We start from the raw sequence: 18935 nt of genomic DNA on the forward strand, positions 1-18935 counted from the left end.
GCAGGCCAAGAAGTATGCGAGGCGGGCCAGTGTTTTCAGCCTGCATAAAATATGCGGGGCAGGACGGGCCGGGTCAGCCCGAGTTGTGCATGCCTGATGCGGGGCGGGCCTAAACGGGCCTGATGCGGAGCGGGCCTAAACGGGCCTGATGCGGAGCGGGCCTAAACGGGCCTGATGCGGAGTGGGCCTAAACGGGCCTGATGCGGGACGGGCCTAAACGGGCCTGATGCGGGGCAGTCCTAAACGGGCCTGACGTGGGGCGGGCCTAAACGGGCCTGATGCGGAGCGGGCCTAAACGGGCCTGATGCGGGACGGGCCTAAACGGGCCTGATGCAGGGTGGTCCTAAATGGGCCTGATGCGGGGCGGGCCTAAACGGACCGGGTTGGCCCGCATTGCCACCCCTACTTCTACCTTCCTCACTCCATAAACATGAGCATGTCCTAAAAATGCATTCAGCTCAAAGTTTTCATTATTTTTAATAATTCTTCTTCCAAACCAAATATACCCATTTTATCAATCTATCTATCCATACATGGAAGCCAGAAACTCATGGCGATTCGTGCTTCTTCTGGCTCTAGTTTTACTTCTCACATGGCTTCATCTTCCATCACTTCCAAACTCTAAATTTCACTCAAGATGGTACATCCCAAAGAACACCTTCTACTCATCATCCCCTACCTATCATCACCTTGAATCAGAAACTCCTCAACACCCTCTTGACCCTCTAACCATCCAAGAGTTCAACAGGGTCAGAACCATCCTCTCTTCTCACCCTCTCTTCAAGTCCTCGTCCAGCTACACTCTAAACTCTGTGGTCCTTGAAGAACCAGACAAAAAACTAGTCCTCAAATGGAAAAAGGGTGATCCACCCTTGCCAAGGAAGGCTTCCGTGGTTGCAGTTGTCAATAGGGTCTCTCATGTTTTCACTGTGGACCTCGAAATCGGCCATGTCACGAGCCATGAAACCGGTTTGGTTTCTGGGTACCCCATGGTTACTGAAGAGGACCTGTACGGGGTGCGAGAGGCTACCCTCAGGTGCCCTGAGTTCAACAACTCGCTCGCCAAACGTGGTCTGAATTTAGATGACCTGGTATGCTCGTCGCTGTCTTCAGGGGGGTATGAGAAACTGGAGGAGGAGGAGAATAGAAGGTTGATGAAGGTGACGTGCTATTCCAAAGAAGGCATTGTCAACTTCTACATGAAACCAATCGAGGGTTTCACTGCTTTGGTTGACATGGATAGTAAAGAGGTGCTGGCTGTTTCAGATGATGGCAAAAACATCCCTGTGGCTAATGCTTCCAACACTGATTACCGTTACTCCATTCAGAAGCTGAGAGGGGAGATGAGGCTGCTGAATCCAATATCCTTGGAGCAACCAAAAGGTCCTAGCTTCAGTGTTGATGGGCACATGGTGAAGTGGGCAAACTGGGAATTTCACCTCAGACCTGACCCAAGAGCAGGGATCATAATTTCACAGGTCAAGGTGAGGGATCCTGACACATCAATGCTGAGAAATGTAATGTACAAAGGGTTCGTATCTGAGCTATTTGTGCCCTACATGGACCCCACAGAAGGTTGGTACTTTAGGACATACATAGATGCTGGTGAGTATGGGTTGCAGTCAATGCCGTTAATGTTGGATAATCTTTAATCTTGTTAGATAATCTTTAATTTTGTTAGATGATATTTAGATTATATTTTAGATTATAGAGTTGTTTTTATTTAGCAAAGTGATAGGGTATTTTATATTTGGTTAATTAGATTTAAGTTAGTTGTTATTTTAGTTAGTTAGAATATATAAGATTTAGTTTGATATTATGGGGTATTAGATAAGATTAGATTAGATAAAGATTTAGTTTGATTTGTTATTATTTGGTTTGTAATTGGCTATATAATAGCGTATTCTCCATCAATGAAAAATACCACAATGAGTTACATTGCATATTCTTCTAGTGTGTGTGAGTTTTTTCCAACAAAGTGGTATCAGAGCTTTATGCTCTGAGTACCGAGTGGAGAGAGAGAGAGAGAGTGTGTGTGTGAGTGAAAACAAGTGTGCGCTTAAGTGCTTTGGGAGAAAAAAAAAAGAGGAGAGATGGCAAAGGTTGTGAACGGTATGACGGTGCCGCAATTGACGAAGAAAACCAATTATGATAATTGGTGTCTGCAGATGAAGACCCTTCTGGGATCCCAAGACATTTGGGATATAGTGGAGAGCGGATACGAAGAACCCGCGGAGGATGCAAATCAGACAGTGGCCCAGATTGCTGCGTTGAAGAAGACGCGAGTGAAAGACAAGTCGGCTTTGTATTTTTTGTACAACGCTGTGGACGAGTCAGGCTTTGAGAAGATTGCAAACGTTGCATCTTCAAAGGAAGCATGGGATATTCTGGAGGTTGCATACAGAGGGAACGATCGGGTCAGACAAGTCCGACTTCAAGCTCTCAGAGGAGAGTTTGAAGGGCTGAAGATGGAAGATAAAGAGCAGGCAGCCGAGTACATAACTCGGGTAGAGAAGGTGGCCAACCAACTCGGCAGGAACGGAGAGCCAATGCCGGCAAGCCGGGTTGCGGAGAAAATCTTGAGATCATTGACAGATGATTTCGAGAGCATTGTATGCGCCATCGAAGAGTCGAAGGACCTGTCAGTTCTCTCTGTGGAAGAACTTGCCGGGTCATTGGAGGCCCATGAACAAAGGAAAGGGAAGAAGCACGAACCACGTGATCAAGCACTAAAAGCGCAACTTGATTTGGATGAAACTCGGAATACTCAGAGCCGAGGTCCTGGAGGCAGAGGACGAGGTGGAAGAGGACGAGGTGGCCAAGGTCGAGGTAGACAAGGTCGAGGTGGATGTGACCGAGATAATGTTGAAGAGAGCACAGATCAGACTAGGCAGCAGAATTGGCATGGTCGTGGTCAAGAAAGGGGCCAAGGAGATTGGTCTAAGTCAGAAGTGGAATGCTTTAGGTGTGGCAAGTACGGCCATTACGCAAGAGAATGCAGATCGGCATATTGCTACAACTGTGGCAAGATCGGTCATATAGCAAAATATTGTCAATCGGAAAAAAAGGAGAAAAATCTTCTCACAGAGGAAGACGACGAGGAAGAGATAGGGATTTTAATGATGATGCAAAACTCAGATGCCGAACTCAAGAACGGTAAATCGGAAGCTGAGTGGAGTTCAAGCCATGTGAAGGAAAGGAGATTAGGTGACGAGCTTAGTCCAGGTTGTTTAAACTCGGTTTGGTATCTGGACACTGGAGCGAGCAATCACATGTGTGGAGATGAGAGTTTCTTCAGCGAACTCACCAAGGTGGAGGCCGGATTAGTGTCATGTGGAGATGATTCCAAGATGGTGATAAAAGGGCGTGGAACAATCAGGCACATGCAGAAGGATGGACGGATTGGAGAAATCAGGGATGTCTACTATGTTCCTGAGCTGAAGAGTAATATTTTGAGCATAGGTCAGATAGTGGAGAAAGGAAACTCGATTATAATAAAGAACCAGGTACTGTACTTGAAGGACAAGCACGGTCGGCTAGCAGCCCGGGTAGAAAAGGAGAAAAATAGGATGTACAAATTGGAGTTGAGCATCCTGCAGAAAAGGTGTTTGAAACATGTAGACAGTGAAGGCAACATGAGATCTGTTCAAAACGACATGGTGGAGAAAGATACAAGTAAGAAAATTAAAGCAGTGCGATCAGAAATAGAAGAGACAACCAATCTTGCCGAAGAAGTTAAAGAAGAAGCAGTGTTGTTGATGATGGGATGTAGCTAGAGGGATGAGCACAAACAAGTGGAGAAGTCGGCAAGAAGGTTGAATGTCATAAATCAGTCCAGTAGCATGGAGAGGTGGTCAAGACATGCAGATAGCTCGGATAGGTCGTGGAGTGTGGACAACTCGGATCTTGAAGAAGATGAACAAGAAGTGTTAAGTTTGCAAGAGCAGTTGCGTGTCGAGAAGGATCTGAGAGTTGTACTGGAGGTGCAAGATGAGAATTGGCGACTTGGAATGGATGATAAGTTTGGTGTGAAGGCATGGAAATTTTCCGATCTCTTAAAGAGAGCTGGGCCTATTCAGAGGATCCCGGTTAATGGCAAGTCGGCCACAAAGATCACAAAGAACCCAACAAAGGGTAAGTCAGCCAAGGTTAAGATGAAGTCGGTCAAAGAGAAGATCAAGTCGGATAAAGAGAAGATCAAGTTGGATAAAGAGAAGATCAAGCAAGTCGGCTATGGAGATAGAAGATTGTTCAGGACGAGAGAAGAAAAAGATTTAAGATTATGGGGGAGTTTTGTTGGATAATCTTTAATCTTGTTAGATAATCTTTAATTTTGTTAGATGATATTTAGATTATATTTTAGATTATAGAGTTGTTTTTATTTAGCAAAGTGATAGGGTATTTTATATTTGGTTAATTAGATTTAAGTTAGTTGTTATTTTAGTTAGTTAGAATATATAAGATTTAGTTTGATATTATGGGGTATTAGATAAGATTAGATTAGATAAAGATTTAGTTTGATTTGTTATTATTTGGTTTGTAATTGGCTATATAATAGCGTATTCTCCATCAATGAAAAATACCACAATGAGTTACATTGCATATTCTTCTAGTGTGTGTGAGTTTTTTCCAACAAAGTGGTATCAGAGCTTTATGCTCTGAGTACCGAGTGGAGAGAGAGAGAGAGAGTGTGTGTGTGAGTGAAAACAAGTGTGCGCTTAAGTGCTTTGGGAGAAAAAAAAAAGAGGAGAGATGGCAAAGGTTGTGAACGGTATGACGGTGCCGCAATTGACGAAGAAAACCAATTATGATAATTGGTGTCTGCAGATGAAGACCCTTCTGGGATCCCAAGACATTTGGGATATAGTGGAGAGCGGATACGAAGAACCCGCGGAGGATGCAAATCAGACAGTGGCCCAGATTGCTGCGTTGAAGAAGACGCGAGTGAAAGACAAGTCGGCTTTGTATTTTTTGTACAACGCTGTGGACGAGTCAGGCTTTGAGAAGATTGCAAACGTTGCATCTTCAAAGGAAGCATGGGATATTCTGGAGGTTGCATACAGAGGGAACGATCGGGTCAGACAAGTCCGACTTCAAGCTCTCAGAGGAGAGTTTGAAGGGCTGAAGATGGAAGATAAAGAGCAGGCAGCCGAGTACATAACTCGGGTAGAGAAGGTGGCCAACCAACTCGGCAGGAACGGAGAGCCAATGCCGGCAAGCCGGGTTGCGGAGAAAATCTTGAGATCATTGACAGATGATTTCGAGAGCATTGTATGCGCCATCGAAGAGTCGAAGGACCTGTCAATTCTCTCTGTGGAAGAACTTGCCGGGTCATTGGAGGCCCATGAACAAAGGAAAGGGAAGAAGCACGAACCACGTGATCAAGCACTAAAAGCGCAACTTGATTTGGATGAAACTCGGAATACTCAGAGCCGAGGTCCTGGAGGCAGAGGACGAGGTGGAAGAGGACGAGGTGGCCAAGGTCGAGGTAGACAAGGTCGAGGTGGATGTGACCGAGATAATGTTGAAGAGAGCACAGATCAGACTAGGCAGCAGAATTGGCATGGTCGTGGTCAAGAAAGGGGCCAAGGAGATTGGTCTAAGTCAGAAGTGGAATGCTTTAGGTGTGGCAAGTACGGCCATTACGCAAGAGAATGCAGATCGGCATATTGCTACAACTGTGGCAAGATCGGTCATATAGCAAAATATTGTCAATCGGAAAAAAAGGAGAAAAATCTTCTCACAGAGGAAGACGACGAGGAAGAGATAGGGATTTTAATGATGATGCAAAACTCAGATGCCGAACTCAAGAACGGTAAATCGGAAGCTGAGTGGAGTTCAAGCCATGTGAAGGAAAGGAGATTAGGTGACGAGCTTAGTCCAGGTTGTTTAAACTCGGTTTGGTATCTGGACACTGGAGCGAGCAATCACATGTGTGGAGATGAGAGTTTCTTCAGCGAACTCACCAAGGTGGAGGCCGGATTAGTGTCATGTGGAGATGATTCCAAGATGGTGATAAAAGGGCGTGGAACAATCAGGCACATGCAGAAGGATGGACGGATTGGAGAAATCAGGGATGTCTACTATGTTCCTGAGCTGAAGAGTAATATTTTGAGCATAGGTCAGATAGTGGAGAAAGGAAACTCGATTATAATAAAGAACCAGGTACTGTACTTGAAGGACAAGCACGGTCGGCTAGCAGCCCGGGTAGAAAAGGAGAAAAATAGGATGTACAAATTGGAGTTGAGCATCCTGCAGAAAAGGTGTTTGAAACATGTGGACAGTGAAGGCAACATGAGATCTGTTCAAAACGACATGGTGGAGAAAGATACAAGTAAGAAAATTAAAGCAGTGCGATCAGAAATAGAAGAGACAACCAATCTTGCCGAAGAAGTTAAAGAAGAAGCAGTGTTGTTGATGATGGGATGTAGCTAGAGGGATGAGCACAAACAAGTGGAGAAGTCGGCAAGAAGGTTGAATGTCATAAATCAGTCCAGTAGCATGGAGAGGTGGTCAAGACATGCAGATAGCTCGGATAGGTCGTGGAGTGTGGACAACTCGGATCTTGAAGAAGATGAACAAGAAGTGTTAAGTTTGCAAGAGCAGTTGCGTGTCGAGAAGGATCTGAGAGTTGTACTGGAGGTGCAAGATGAGAATTGGCGACTTGGAATGGATGATAAGTTTGGTGTGAAGGCATGGAAATTTTCCGATCTCTTAAAGAGAGCTGGGCCTATTCAGAGGATCCCGGTTAATGGCAAGTCGGCCACAAAGATCACAAAGAACCCAACAAAGGGTAAGTCAGCCAAGGTTAAGATGAAGTCGGTCAAAGAGAAGATCAAGTCGGATAAAGAGAAGATCAAGTTGGATAAAGAGAAGATCAAGCAAGTCGGCTATGGAGATAGAAGATTGTTCAGGACGAGAGAAGAAAAAGATTTAAGATTATGGGGGAGTTTTGTTGGATAATCTTTAATCTTGTTAGATAATCTTTAATTTTGTTAGATGATATTTAGATTATATTTTAGATTATAGAGTTGTTTTTATTTAGCAAAGTGATAGGGTATTTTATATTTGGTTAATTAGATTTAAGTTAGTTGTTATTTTAGTTAGTTAGAATATATAAGATTTAGTTTGATATTATGGGGTATTAGATAAGATTAGATTAGATAAAGATTTAGTTTGATTTGTTATTATTTGGTTTGTAATTGGCTATATAATAGCGTATTCTCCATCAATGAAAAATACCACAATGAGTTACATTGCATATTCTTCTAGTGTGTGTGAGTTTTTTCCAACAGTTCAACCCTCTGAATGATTGTCCACGAAATGCTTACTACATGGATGGTGTGTTTGCATCTTATGATGGAACACCTTATCTCCAACCCAACATGATTTGCATCTTTGAGAGTTATGCTGGTGACATTGCTTGGAGACATGCTGAAGCCACCGTCGCTAGCCTCAACGTAAGCATTTCTCTCATGCAAACCTCATACTAGAGTGTGTGTGTGAGTGAGTGAGTGTGTTTGGTTTGAATCAATGAACGTTAAAGACCTTATAATCCAAACACACTGTTAGAAGCAAATCCCCATGTACTTTAGTTTCTAATTATGGATGGACACTTAAAATTATGAACTTTGACTATTTTGGAGCTGTTGTTCGTTAATTGTGAATAAAAATTGTTTTATCTCTTAACTTTGTTTGTTTGGGTACGTGCTGTGGTGACTGACAGGTTTCAGAAACAAGGCCAAAGGTGACACTAGTGGTTAGGATGGCAGCAATGCTGCAAAACTATGACTACATCATGGATTGGGAATTTCAAACCGATGGGCTAATCAGAGCAAAGGTTAGCGAAGAAAATTGGCAGTCACATGAGACATAATCAATCAAAATTTGAAACTTTTATGCATTTGTCTTATGCAGGTTGGACTGAGTGGTATCTTAATGGTGAAAGGAACTACCTATGAGAACATGGACCAAGTTCCTGAAAAAGAATATCTTTATGGAACCCTTTTGAGCGAAAACCTTATCGGTGTAATCCATGACCATTTTATCACGTATTACCTAGACATGGATGTTGATGGGTCAGACAATTCATTTGGTAAGGTAAACTTAAAGAGGCAAGAGACGGCTCCAGGAGAATCACCCAGAAAGAGTTATTTGAAAGCAGTTAGAAAAGTGGCAAAGACAGAGAAAGATGCTCAAATAAGACTTCAACTGTATGAGCCATATGAGTTTCATGTGGTGAATCCATTGAAGAAAACAAAGGTAGGGAACCCTGTTGGGTACAAATTGGTTCCAGGTGCCACAGTAGGTAGCTTGCTGGATCCAGAAGACCTACCACAGAAAAGAGCAGCTTTTACCAACAATCAAATATGGGTCACTCCATACAACAAGAGTGAACAATGGGCTGGTGGCTTATTAGCTTACCAGAGCAAAGGAGATGATACTCTTCAAGTGTGGTCCAACAGGTCACACATTCTTTTCATGATTCTACCTTTCTTAAGTCATGGTTCAATGCTAATTCTACCTTTCATCATATTGATTTGTGAAAGTGTTTGATGTTTAATATGCAGGGATCGAGGAATTGAGAATAAGGACATAGTTCTGTGGTACACAATAGGATTTCATCACATACCATGTCAAGAGGACTATCCTATAATGCCTACTGTGTCATCAAGTTTTGATTTGAAGCCTGTTAATTTCTTTGAGAGAAATTCGATCCTTGCAGTGCCTCCCAATTTTGAGGAAGATTTACCGGCTTCTGAAGCTCATGATTCAGCTTGAGATTCCATTATTGGCTCAACAATCATGATTGTAGGAAGAAGACCCCACAAGAATGTCTACCATTGGTCGAAATAAATTTTATCAGTTTGTACGTAATCTTATTTTTATTCTGTACGCTACTTATATTTTGGAGTAATGTTTCCCATCTTTATTAATAAGCAATAAAGACAAACAAGCATGGATAAGCATAACTGTTTCCATTTTGGTATTGACTAAAGGTTGTAGAAGGATGGTCTTTTGGTGCAGCCATCCTCTTAGCCAAATTAACATAATCCTAAATATGACTTGATATCCCTAATGTTTCTACGATGGGAGACAAAGAAACGTATGTTTTTAATCTGGCATTTTGTAGACCATGATCATCCTTCTGATTTTAAACCTGTTAGGATTCTCATTAACTTTTAACGAGCCAAACTAGTTTTCATTCATTTAAGCCCATGTCAATTTTAGTTTCACCACGCGTGGTATAAAGATCCACTAAAATTAGATCACTTCTATTCAACTCAACTAAATGTAAATAACTAATACATCACTAACACAAAAAAGCCCTATAACGTCACCCATATAACGTCCGTCCAGAAAAAGTCCCACATTAAAAATGACCGGTGTCATTTTTGTGAATTATTTGACTTTTTTAACGTCTGCCCATTCCAACAGAGACATAATTTAACGTCTGACCCACAGACCCCGACGTTATGTAAAAATTAACGTCTGAGCTCTCTGTCCCCGACTTAATTTAACGTCTGACCCATTCTGCCCCAACTTAATTTAACGTCTAATCCCCTCTGTACCAACGTTAATTAACGTCTGACCATGCAGTCCTGACGTAAATTTTTGGGTTTTCTCTACGCGAAACGTAGAAACCCTAACTGTTTCGTCGCGCCACCATTTTTTTGCGAAGCTTCTCTACCAGTGACCACCATTCTGAGCTCTTCCAGGTAATTTTCGAACGTTTTTCACCACCAAAGTTGTTGGGATTTGATTATGGATTGATTTTAGGCGTTTTGAACCGAATATTTTTCGTTTTCATCCCCATTTGCAGTGTTTCGCGATCCTTCCCGATGGTGACCATTATTCCGACCTCCTCTAGGTGAACTTCGAACATTTTTCACCACCAAACTGGTTGGGATTTGATTGTGGATTGATTTTAGGCGTTTTCAACCGAATATTATGTGTTTTCATCCCCATTTGCATCGTTTTGAGATTATTTTGTTTGTTATCTCTTTTTCATTGTATGTATATAATTGGTTGTATTTTTTTATTTGCAATTATAATTTTTATCTTAGACTATTTTTTTTAGTTTTTTTGGCCTATTTCTTTTTTTAATTGAATTTTTATAATAATATTTATAAAATTACGAAATAAAATTATATTTATTGTTATTTGTAAAATTGGACTAATTGTATTTGATTTTTTAATATTATTGTTGCATTAATTTTTATTTTATGTATGTAGATTTATTATGGATCATTGTGGACCAAGGTCGATCGTCCGTCTATGGATTCATTGAACCTCAAACCATTCAACTTTCAGGAAACTCACATGACCACATCAAACTTTATTTGCAAACATAGATGGTTGAGTCAAATAGAGATATCTACTTTGCGCCATACATTGATGCGTAGGTATTTTTGCTAGTAATATTTTATGAAGTATTATTATGAAGTACTTGTGATTTATGGTAGCTATCATTGGCAACTATGTGTCATCATTCCAAGACAATGCACAGTTGTATGGTTTTATTTATGCCATAGGAAGATTCCACCTGCTTTGAAAAACATGTTACAAGAATAAGTATTGCTTTTTTTCAATCCTAACCTGTGTATCTACTTAGTTATAAAAACTAACATATGTTTTATGTTTCCAAAATTTCATTAGAATTGTGGGTAAGTCTAGAGGCCAACAACTTAAAGTATTATATCAAAAGGTTAGAACTCATTTAGTTTAAAGTTATTAATTTTTGTATGTCAACTTATGACTTTGATATGTGTTTATTTTATTTGTAATGTTTAGTGTAACAAGCAAGAAGATTCATGGGAATTGTGTATATTAGTTTAGAATATATGTTGAAACTTAAGTGTTATTAGATATAATTGTAACTCCAGAATTGTGCTGAAATTATTATGAAACTGTTCTAGAAATTTGCTGATTTTCAGGTGTGGGAATGTTGTAAAAACAACCAAATTTAAAAAAAATATATAGCATTTTTGACGTCTGGTGGTGCTCTGACAGATGTTATTTAACGTTTGAGCTTACCATGACTGACGTTATTTAACGTCTGTCAAAGCCCAACAGAAGTCAAATTGCTCTGTTTTATGGCTCCATTTAGCGCGAAAATTGACGTCTGCTACTTTTGGCCCCGACGTTGGATAATGTCGGACCCCTACTGCCCCGACGTTAAGTGACGTTATTCTGTTTTCTGACATTATTTTGACGTCACCCTGTACGACGTCAGTGTTTGAACAAACATCAAAGGTCAAAAATATCATACATTAAAAAACTTATATATATATATATATATATATATATATATATATATATATATATATATATATATAATAAATAAATAATATGTATAACCCACGTTAAAAAATAAAATTTTTAACATCTTCCATTTGGACTTCATATTCATTTATGGATTTATATTACATGAAAATAACATGTAATGTGATCCTAGTCATATCTATTCCCAACTATTCCCAAAAAAAAAAAATCTTTATAGAGATCTAAACAAAACGTAATATATATATATATATATATATATATATATATATATATATATATATATATATATATATATATATATATATATATATATATATATATATATATATATATATATTTTTTGCACCAAACATTATCACAATAGAATTATGAACATTAACTTTATTCGTGCAGAAAATCCAAATAATATAAATATTTGGAAAACAAATAATTAAAGAAGATATTTGACATAAATGAGTAAACTAAGGTACTATAAGGAGTTACACCCATATGAACAATGTGCTCATGAAAGACTTATTATTTGGAATAGAGAATCATAGAGTTATTATCAGAATATATTTACAATGGTCTTTCAATGCAATCAACCACATGTAAATTAGTGATAAAATTTCACAGTCATATTTCATGGTTCGATTCCTCAAAACAAGCAATGAACTCCGCAACCATGGTTGAAGAAGTTATGATAGTTTGTTTAACCTACTTCCAAGAGATAGATCTTCTGGCCAACATACAGATATATCAAGATGTTGAGTGTTTGCTGTCTTCATATCCAAATAATCAGAGTTAGAGTATCCAATGATCTCTAAACTGTTAGACTTTTGATAAGAGAGCATATGCCCTTTTATTCTCTTTAAATAACACATTACATGATTTACTGCCTTCCAATGTTGCATCGAAGGATTACTCAAGTATCTTCCCAAAACAACCACTACAAATGATATGTCAGGACGAATACATACTTGAACATACATTAGACTGCCCACAGCCAAAGCATAGAGTATCTTTTGCATCTCATTTCTTTCGACGTCATTATCAGGGCACTATTTGAGGCTAAATTTGTCTCCCTTAGCTATAAAGGTATCTCCTAGTTTACTATCTCTCATGCCTAATATGTCCAAAACTTTATCGATATAACTCTTGTGTGATAACCTTTGGACAACATGAGAATGATCTCTTAGTGTCTTAATACCTAATACAAAAGAGGCTTCACCAAGAACTTTCATTTCAAAATTCTTTGTCCAAGTTTCATGCAATAAGCTTGTATCGCTACTAGAAAGCAGTATATCATCGACATATAAAACCAATAATATATATTTACTCCCACTGAATTTATGATAAACACAATCATTAACTATATTTACCTCAAAACCATATGAGGTAATAACTTGTTGAAATTTGTAATACCATTGACGAGAAGCTTATTTGAGACCATAGATGGATTTCTTTAGTTTGCATACCATTGACTCAGAGTCACTGATGACTGTTTCACAATAACCATTTCCCAGCAAGTGCACTGGTGCATAGTAGTATCAACAAGTGTCATATCCACAAGGATTTAGCAAGTACATTGGTAGTTTAATTTTTGGGTTTTTGATTTTGATAAAGAGTGCAAGTAAAAATAGATAGTAGGAATTAGATAGATTGAGTGAAGTATAGGCTATGAATTAATTTCATCTCACCTTCTTCTACTAAACCACTATCATCTTGTTTACTTACCATACAAATTATCCAATATCCTGGGAGTACTCTTTCTATGTAAATTTAGGTTCATCCCTGAATCACTAGAACCTAAGGACTTCAAACCTAGTGTGATTCCTCAACTCCTGGTAGAATGAATCCTTGCTTTAATGTGGAAGACTCGTAGAATGAATCATTGTCATGTGCAAGACCCTTTCATCCATCATCCCTTCTAGCATGCAATAAATCATCTAGTACAAGTATGATGATTTGATTGGACCATAGTTTGAGACCAGTTTCCAAACTCAATCCAAACCTATTAAATAGATGAGTTATCAAGTCATCATTAAGCATAAATCGAACCACAAATAATTGAATGAAAGCAAAGATAAATATCCAAGAAGTAGAAGTATATATAGTCAGAATTGATTACATCAAAACTAGACATAAGGGAGTTCAACTACTCATAGAATATTACAATGTAATTCCAATAGCATCTACAGATAAGATTTACACTTAGAGCATTTCCCTTGTGCCTCCTAGAATGAAGACATGAGGTTTTTATTTATAGGAATTTTTGAATGGTGCTCAACCATATAGGGGTTTCTTCACAAGTGGGTGTCCTTCTCAACTCAGCCCTTTGTCCTGGTGCTTAGCACGTGACAGTTCCCTCTTGGGAGGGTTTTCTTGGCTACTCAGTCTCATGATTTTGTGCTCCAAATTTCCTTGCAAAGAAGGTTTCCTCATGAGTCTCAATTTCATTTGTTGTGCTCAACTAGAAAGTCAAAATATGTTGTCTTGTCTTGTCTACTTTTGTGGCTCAACTCAAGTATTGTGGCTCAGTTGCATACTTGATATTTTCTTTTATATTTACTGCAAAATAGCAAAATATCATTACAATTCATAAAATTCTACTTCTCAATACCTCATTTTTTATTTTGAGCTTAAGGAGGTTTGTTTTATATATAAATAGCTTCATTTGATACATGATAATTGTCAATTTCATAAGAAAAATTTACTTATTCTTTACACTTATTAGTCGTCATATATAAAATTTTCTGGTTGCATCATATAAATTGTTTCTTCATTGTCATTATTTAGAAACAAGATCTTAACATTCATTTGATGGAGCTTTAAATCATAATGAGCTACTAGTGCAATTGTTATTCTAAAAGAATCCTTTGAAGAACTAGAGAAAAGGTTTCTTTATAATCAATGCCTTCTTTTTGAGTGAAGCCTTTAACAACTAAACGAGCCTTATATCTCTCGATATTACCTTTTGAGTCCCTCTTGATTTTAAATATCCACTTACAACCAATGGGTTTCACACCTTCAAGTAATTCAACAAGATCCCAAATGTTATTCTCTTACGTAGACTTCATCTCATCCTTCATGGCATCAATCCACTTTTTAGAGTTAAAACTATGCATAGCTTAACAAAATTTGATTAGATCATCCATTGTTAAACCAATGTCATCCTCATGTTCTTGGAGAAACACAATATAATCCTCTTGAATTGCATTTCTCCTCTCTCTAGTGGATCTTCTAATGCCACTTCTTGAGGTTGTTGAGCTTGTTCTATTGGTATTTGAGTGAGAACCTCAACATTGTCTTATGTGAGATCCAAGAAATTCATAAAAATTAATAATTAATAGAGTATAAGAAATGAGGGGTTGAGACTACCATAAGAGAGTTCTTTGATAAATCCTAGACAAGGAACATGAATTAGTTTGGTGGTTGTGCATGAACTTGGTAGTTGGGAGGTCATGGGTTCGAACCTTGGGTTAAAGGAAAGGGATTTTATCTATGTTTTTGTTTTTGCCAGGTGATGGAAAATCTGAAAAACTATAGGAATTCCATGAGAAAACAGAGGGGTGTCAGTTTAAGTGCACTAAACAAGAATAATGGTTATAAGACTTAAAAATAAATTTAATTCGTTTTTTTTCTTTTAATTTATTAAATTGGGCTGAGTTGGGGAGGGGGAAAGGAGTGTGTGAGAAGGCCAAGAGTGAGAGTGAGTGATAGCAAAGGAAAACAGAGAAGAGATTGGGAATTTTCGTGCTCTAGGGGGAGTGAGTGAGGGTTGAAGGAATTGAAAAAGATACCTATAGAGGGGGCCTTGGACAACAAGCACAATTCATTAAATTTCAATTGGAGCGAGGATCAGAGGTAAGAGGAGCTGTTCATGCTTGTTTAATGATCGTTTATTTGTCTGGAATGATTCTAAGTCATGATAGTTGAGTTTTCCCTTCATTTCGCGTGCCTGTTTGTAAAATCTGGGCATCTGTCCAGAAACCGCCCGGCGGCTGAGAATGCTCCGCCAGGCGACACCTCCAGCGTTGATGATTTTCTGGGTTTTGTGATGAACCGCCCGACGGTCATGGGAGACCCGCCAGGCGGCGCGCACTGGAACCGCCTATTTTGACTTATTTTGATGTTTTGTGATATGGTTGCACTGCTGTAATTATATAATACTGATGCTGCTTCATTGACATGATTGAATGTTGACTTAACGGGTGTGTGGAAATCCGATCAGTGTGTATTGGTTGTATGAATGCTATGGTGTATGTTGATTTCTATTTAGAATGTAGAGGAAGTAGCAATGTGTTATTGAAAGTCTCAATTAGAGTGCATAAAATGACCTGTGTGTGCTACTTAAACGAATGCATGTGGTTAAGTCTGCGATGAGAAATTGAATTGGAAATTTAGAGGTAATAGGGTTTTCTGCAGATGCGGGAAATCTGGGATTTTCAGGGTTCTGATGTGCCGCCCGGCGGTAACCTATGTGCCGCCAGGCGGTATTAAGTGGCCAGTGGTGATTGGCGTGCTCAGTGGGTTAGAGTGTGCAGTAGAAAATCACAGATTTTTTTGTGTGGGTGTTGGGGAATGATTTTGAATATAAAAATGGGGGTACTTGTGTGATGTAAGAGTCACCTAGTGGGGATGGGTTAATGCATGAACTAAATTATGCGGACTTGAGATAATCGAATAAATATATTGGCAAGACTGTTTTGGTACCATCGTATGCGTGTTCAGAATGCTAGTATGCAGTTGTATTTTTATGAAATGTATGATATGTTGACAATGGTTAAAGTGTCATATTAAAATTGAAATAGAGCATGTGAATAATTTGGGTGGTGAGTATTGCTATAAACTGTCTGTTGGGAATGTATGATATGAGAGTAGTATCCTTTTAAAGAAAAGAAGGAATGTTGATAGTGGTATTCGGGTCATAGTACCGCATGTGCAAGTTGGGGACTGATATGTGTACGTTTAACTTCCAATGATCATGATTGAGTGCTTACTTGGATAGAATGTTTGTGAGTTGGATGAGTTGATGATTTGTAGTATTGTAAACATTGGTAGTTAGTGATTTGGATGTGATATTTAATAGTTGAATGTGCATGAAAATCTGTGCAAGTGTATAAACCAGTAGGGGAGTGTCCTTACTGGTGTGGCGCCCAGCGGTGGGAGAAGCCCCGCCAGGCGGTAAGTCACGCAACAGAGATGATGGTGAGGACAGGCGCCCGGCGGTAGAAAGACACCGCCAGGCGGCCTGGAGCGGGTTTCGCCTAGCGGTCTCGGGAGAGGCGCCAGGCGGGAGTTCAGTGGCAGGGGTCCTTTGCAGATGGATTTGCATGGACGTTTTATTTCCTTTTCTCAGAAGCTTGGTTAGGGATATGCTGGATTAGTTACGAGCGGGGAGGTTCGTAACGGAGATTTGAGATGCGTGATTGATGCGGGCGGGGAGGTCCGTATCTGTTGTACTCTTGTGTGGGGATACGAGCGGGGAGGTTCGTATGTTCCGTGCTCACACTTGAGGCTACTATGAGCGGGGAGGTTCATAGTAGGTGTTCACGCATGTTGGACTACGAGCGGGCAGGTTCGTAGAGTTGGACTACGGGCGGGGAGGTCCGTAGAGTTGGACCACGAGCGGGCAGGTTCGTGGGAGCATGATAATCCCTAAGGACCAAGGTTGTGTATGGATCTTTCTCATATAGGTTATGAGATTGGAGTATAATGTTATAGAAAGGTAAATAACCTAAAATTGATTAAGTTGGACTGGGTGAGGGTCATTTCTTATTATTTCATTGTTTGTATTATTTTTCTTTTCAGCTCACCCTTGCTTGTTTGTGTGTTTGTGTTTGGCGATGATCACGTGACTTGTTACGTGGGAGCAGACGTGAATTCAGGTGATCATGCTGATGCTTAGCAACAGAGCGGGGCTACCGATGGGGGATTTTCTTTATGTTATGCTTTCCTACCTTTTGTAATAGACATTATGATGTTTTATCCATTATGAACTTGTAATAAAGATGAGACAGTACGAATGGATTATAGCGAGACAAGTTTGAAATTTCCTGCGCTTGGGAATTTATTGTAATGTCTGATTTTCTTAAAGTATATTTTGTGAAAAATCAGTTTTATCTAGTAATATCCATATGGGGTGTTACATTTGGTATCAGAGCATATGATTTCAAAATGATTTATGGGCCTTGGGGAAGTGAGCTTATTACGATTGTGAGATTAGTGTAAATTGACTGAATTGTAAGAGTTGTTGAGATATGTGTTATTGCATGATGTGTATTGCTGATGCATTTCCAAAGGTAACTTATAATGGTGTATGATACCTATGTACCAGAAACTAGGAAATGGCTGGTGGAAGGGGTAGAAGAATTGGTGCCAATAACTCAGCTGATGAAATTGCCCATGCTATTCACCGATTGGTTGACGCTATGCAGCCGCAACAGGTGGTGCTACCACAACCTGCACCACGACCTGTCAGCATGGACGATTTCATGAGGCACAAACCAGCCAAATTCAATGGCAAGGCTACTCCTGATGACGCATATGCGTGGATCAGGGAGTGCGAGAAGATATTCCGTGTACTAGGCTGCTCAGATTAACAGAAACTGGCCTATGCCACCTTTCTCTTGGTGAGTGATGCAGAATACTGGTGGGTTGGCATGCAGCAACAGATGGGAACTAGGGAGGAGGAAGTGAGCTGGGAGAATTTCAAAAAGAGATTTCTGGAAAAGTATTTTCCAGATAGTGCTAAACATGAGAGGGAGGCTGAGTTCTTGACCTTACAGCAGGGCAATATGACTGTACAGGCTTACGTTAACCGATTTGAATATCTGGCACGGTTTTACTCACAGAATATCACAGAGGAATGGCGTTGTCGAAAATTTGAGAGGGGTCTACGACATGAACTGCTCAGGGTTCTGGTGCCACTCAGGATCCGAGAGTTTCCTCTCTTAGTGGAACAAGCAAAAAGTGTGGAACAGTTAGAGATGGGGCCTAGTCGAGTAGCCAGACCGCAGAGAAATGTTGTGGAGGCTAGACAACAGAAGAAGCCCTATGATCGACCTCAGACGTCGTCACACGGGTTGAAGTGTTTCCAGTGTGGGGGAGCACATTTAAAAAGAGACTGCCCCAGATTTACTCGTAATGCAGGGAGTAGTGGAGGATGGCGGAAATGTTATGTGTGTGATCAACCTGGCCACTTTGCGGACAGGTGTCCCAACAAGAAAACGGTCGCAGAGCCACGACCGCAATTGCCTTCTACAGAGAGGCCAAGAGCAGCAGGGAGAGTGTTTGCGCTGACTAGCGCCGAGGCAAATCGATCAGGTAATCTTATACAAGATACGTGTGTAATGATGGGTCAGAATGTATGGGTGCTTTTTGATTCGGGAGCTTCACATTCTTTTATTTCCAATGCATGTGTGGGGAGGTTGGGATTAGAGGTTCATGACTTGGGGTGCGAGCTAGTAGTCTCGACACCGACGTCTGGGCAAGTTATAACAAGTACTAGTTGTGATGGATGCTCGATCGAAGTGGCGGGCCGTAGGTTCAAGGTGAACCTAATCTGCTTGCCGTTGGAGGATTCAGATGTGATATTGGGGATGGACTGGCTGTCCAATCACCATGTGGTAATGGATTGTGGACGGCGCAGATTGATATTCCCAGAA

The 18935-nt window shown here is 40.0% G+C and overlaps 1 protein-coding gene across 1 annotated transcript; it reads left to right on the forward strand.

The window, feature by feature from the left end:
• Positions 1-477: 477 nt before the first annotated feature.
• On the forward strand, positions 478-8875 carry LOC114164680 (primary amine oxidase-like). The gene is made up of 5 exons (XM_028049427.1): positions 478-1636; positions 7283-7460; positions 7727-7840; positions 7918-8465; positions 8571-8875. Exons 1-5 carry the CDS (start codon positions 534-536, stop codon positions 8779-8781), a joined length of 2154 nt encoding a protein of 717 aa, XP_027905228.1. The 5' UTR covers positions 478-533; the 3' UTR covers positions 8782-8875.
• Positions 8876-18935: the final 10060 nt, after the last annotated feature.

The sequence above is a fragment of the Vigna unguiculata genome, chromosome 1 (genome assembly GCF_004118075.2).
Source record: "Vigna unguiculata cultivar IT97K-499-35 chromosome 1, ASM411807v1, whole genome shotgun sequence".
NCBI lineage: Eukaryota > Viridiplantae > Streptophyta > Magnoliopsida > Fabales > Fabaceae > Vigna > Vigna unguiculata.

Excerpts from the sequence above, each read along its gene's own strand:
- LOC114164680 (XM_028049427.1), top strand. The coding sequence starts at position 534 with ATGGAAGCCAGAAACTCATGGCGATTCGTGCTTCTTCTGGCTCTAGTT. Across the intron at positions 7,461-7,726 it reads CCACCGTCGCTAGCCTCAAC|GTTTCAGAAACAAGGCCAAA; the intron begins GTAAGCATTTCT and ends GGTGACTGACAG. Across the intron at positions 8,466-8,570 it reads CTTCAAGTGTGGTCCAACAG|GGATCGAGGAATTGAGAATA; the intron begins GTCACACATTCT and ends TTTAATATGCAG.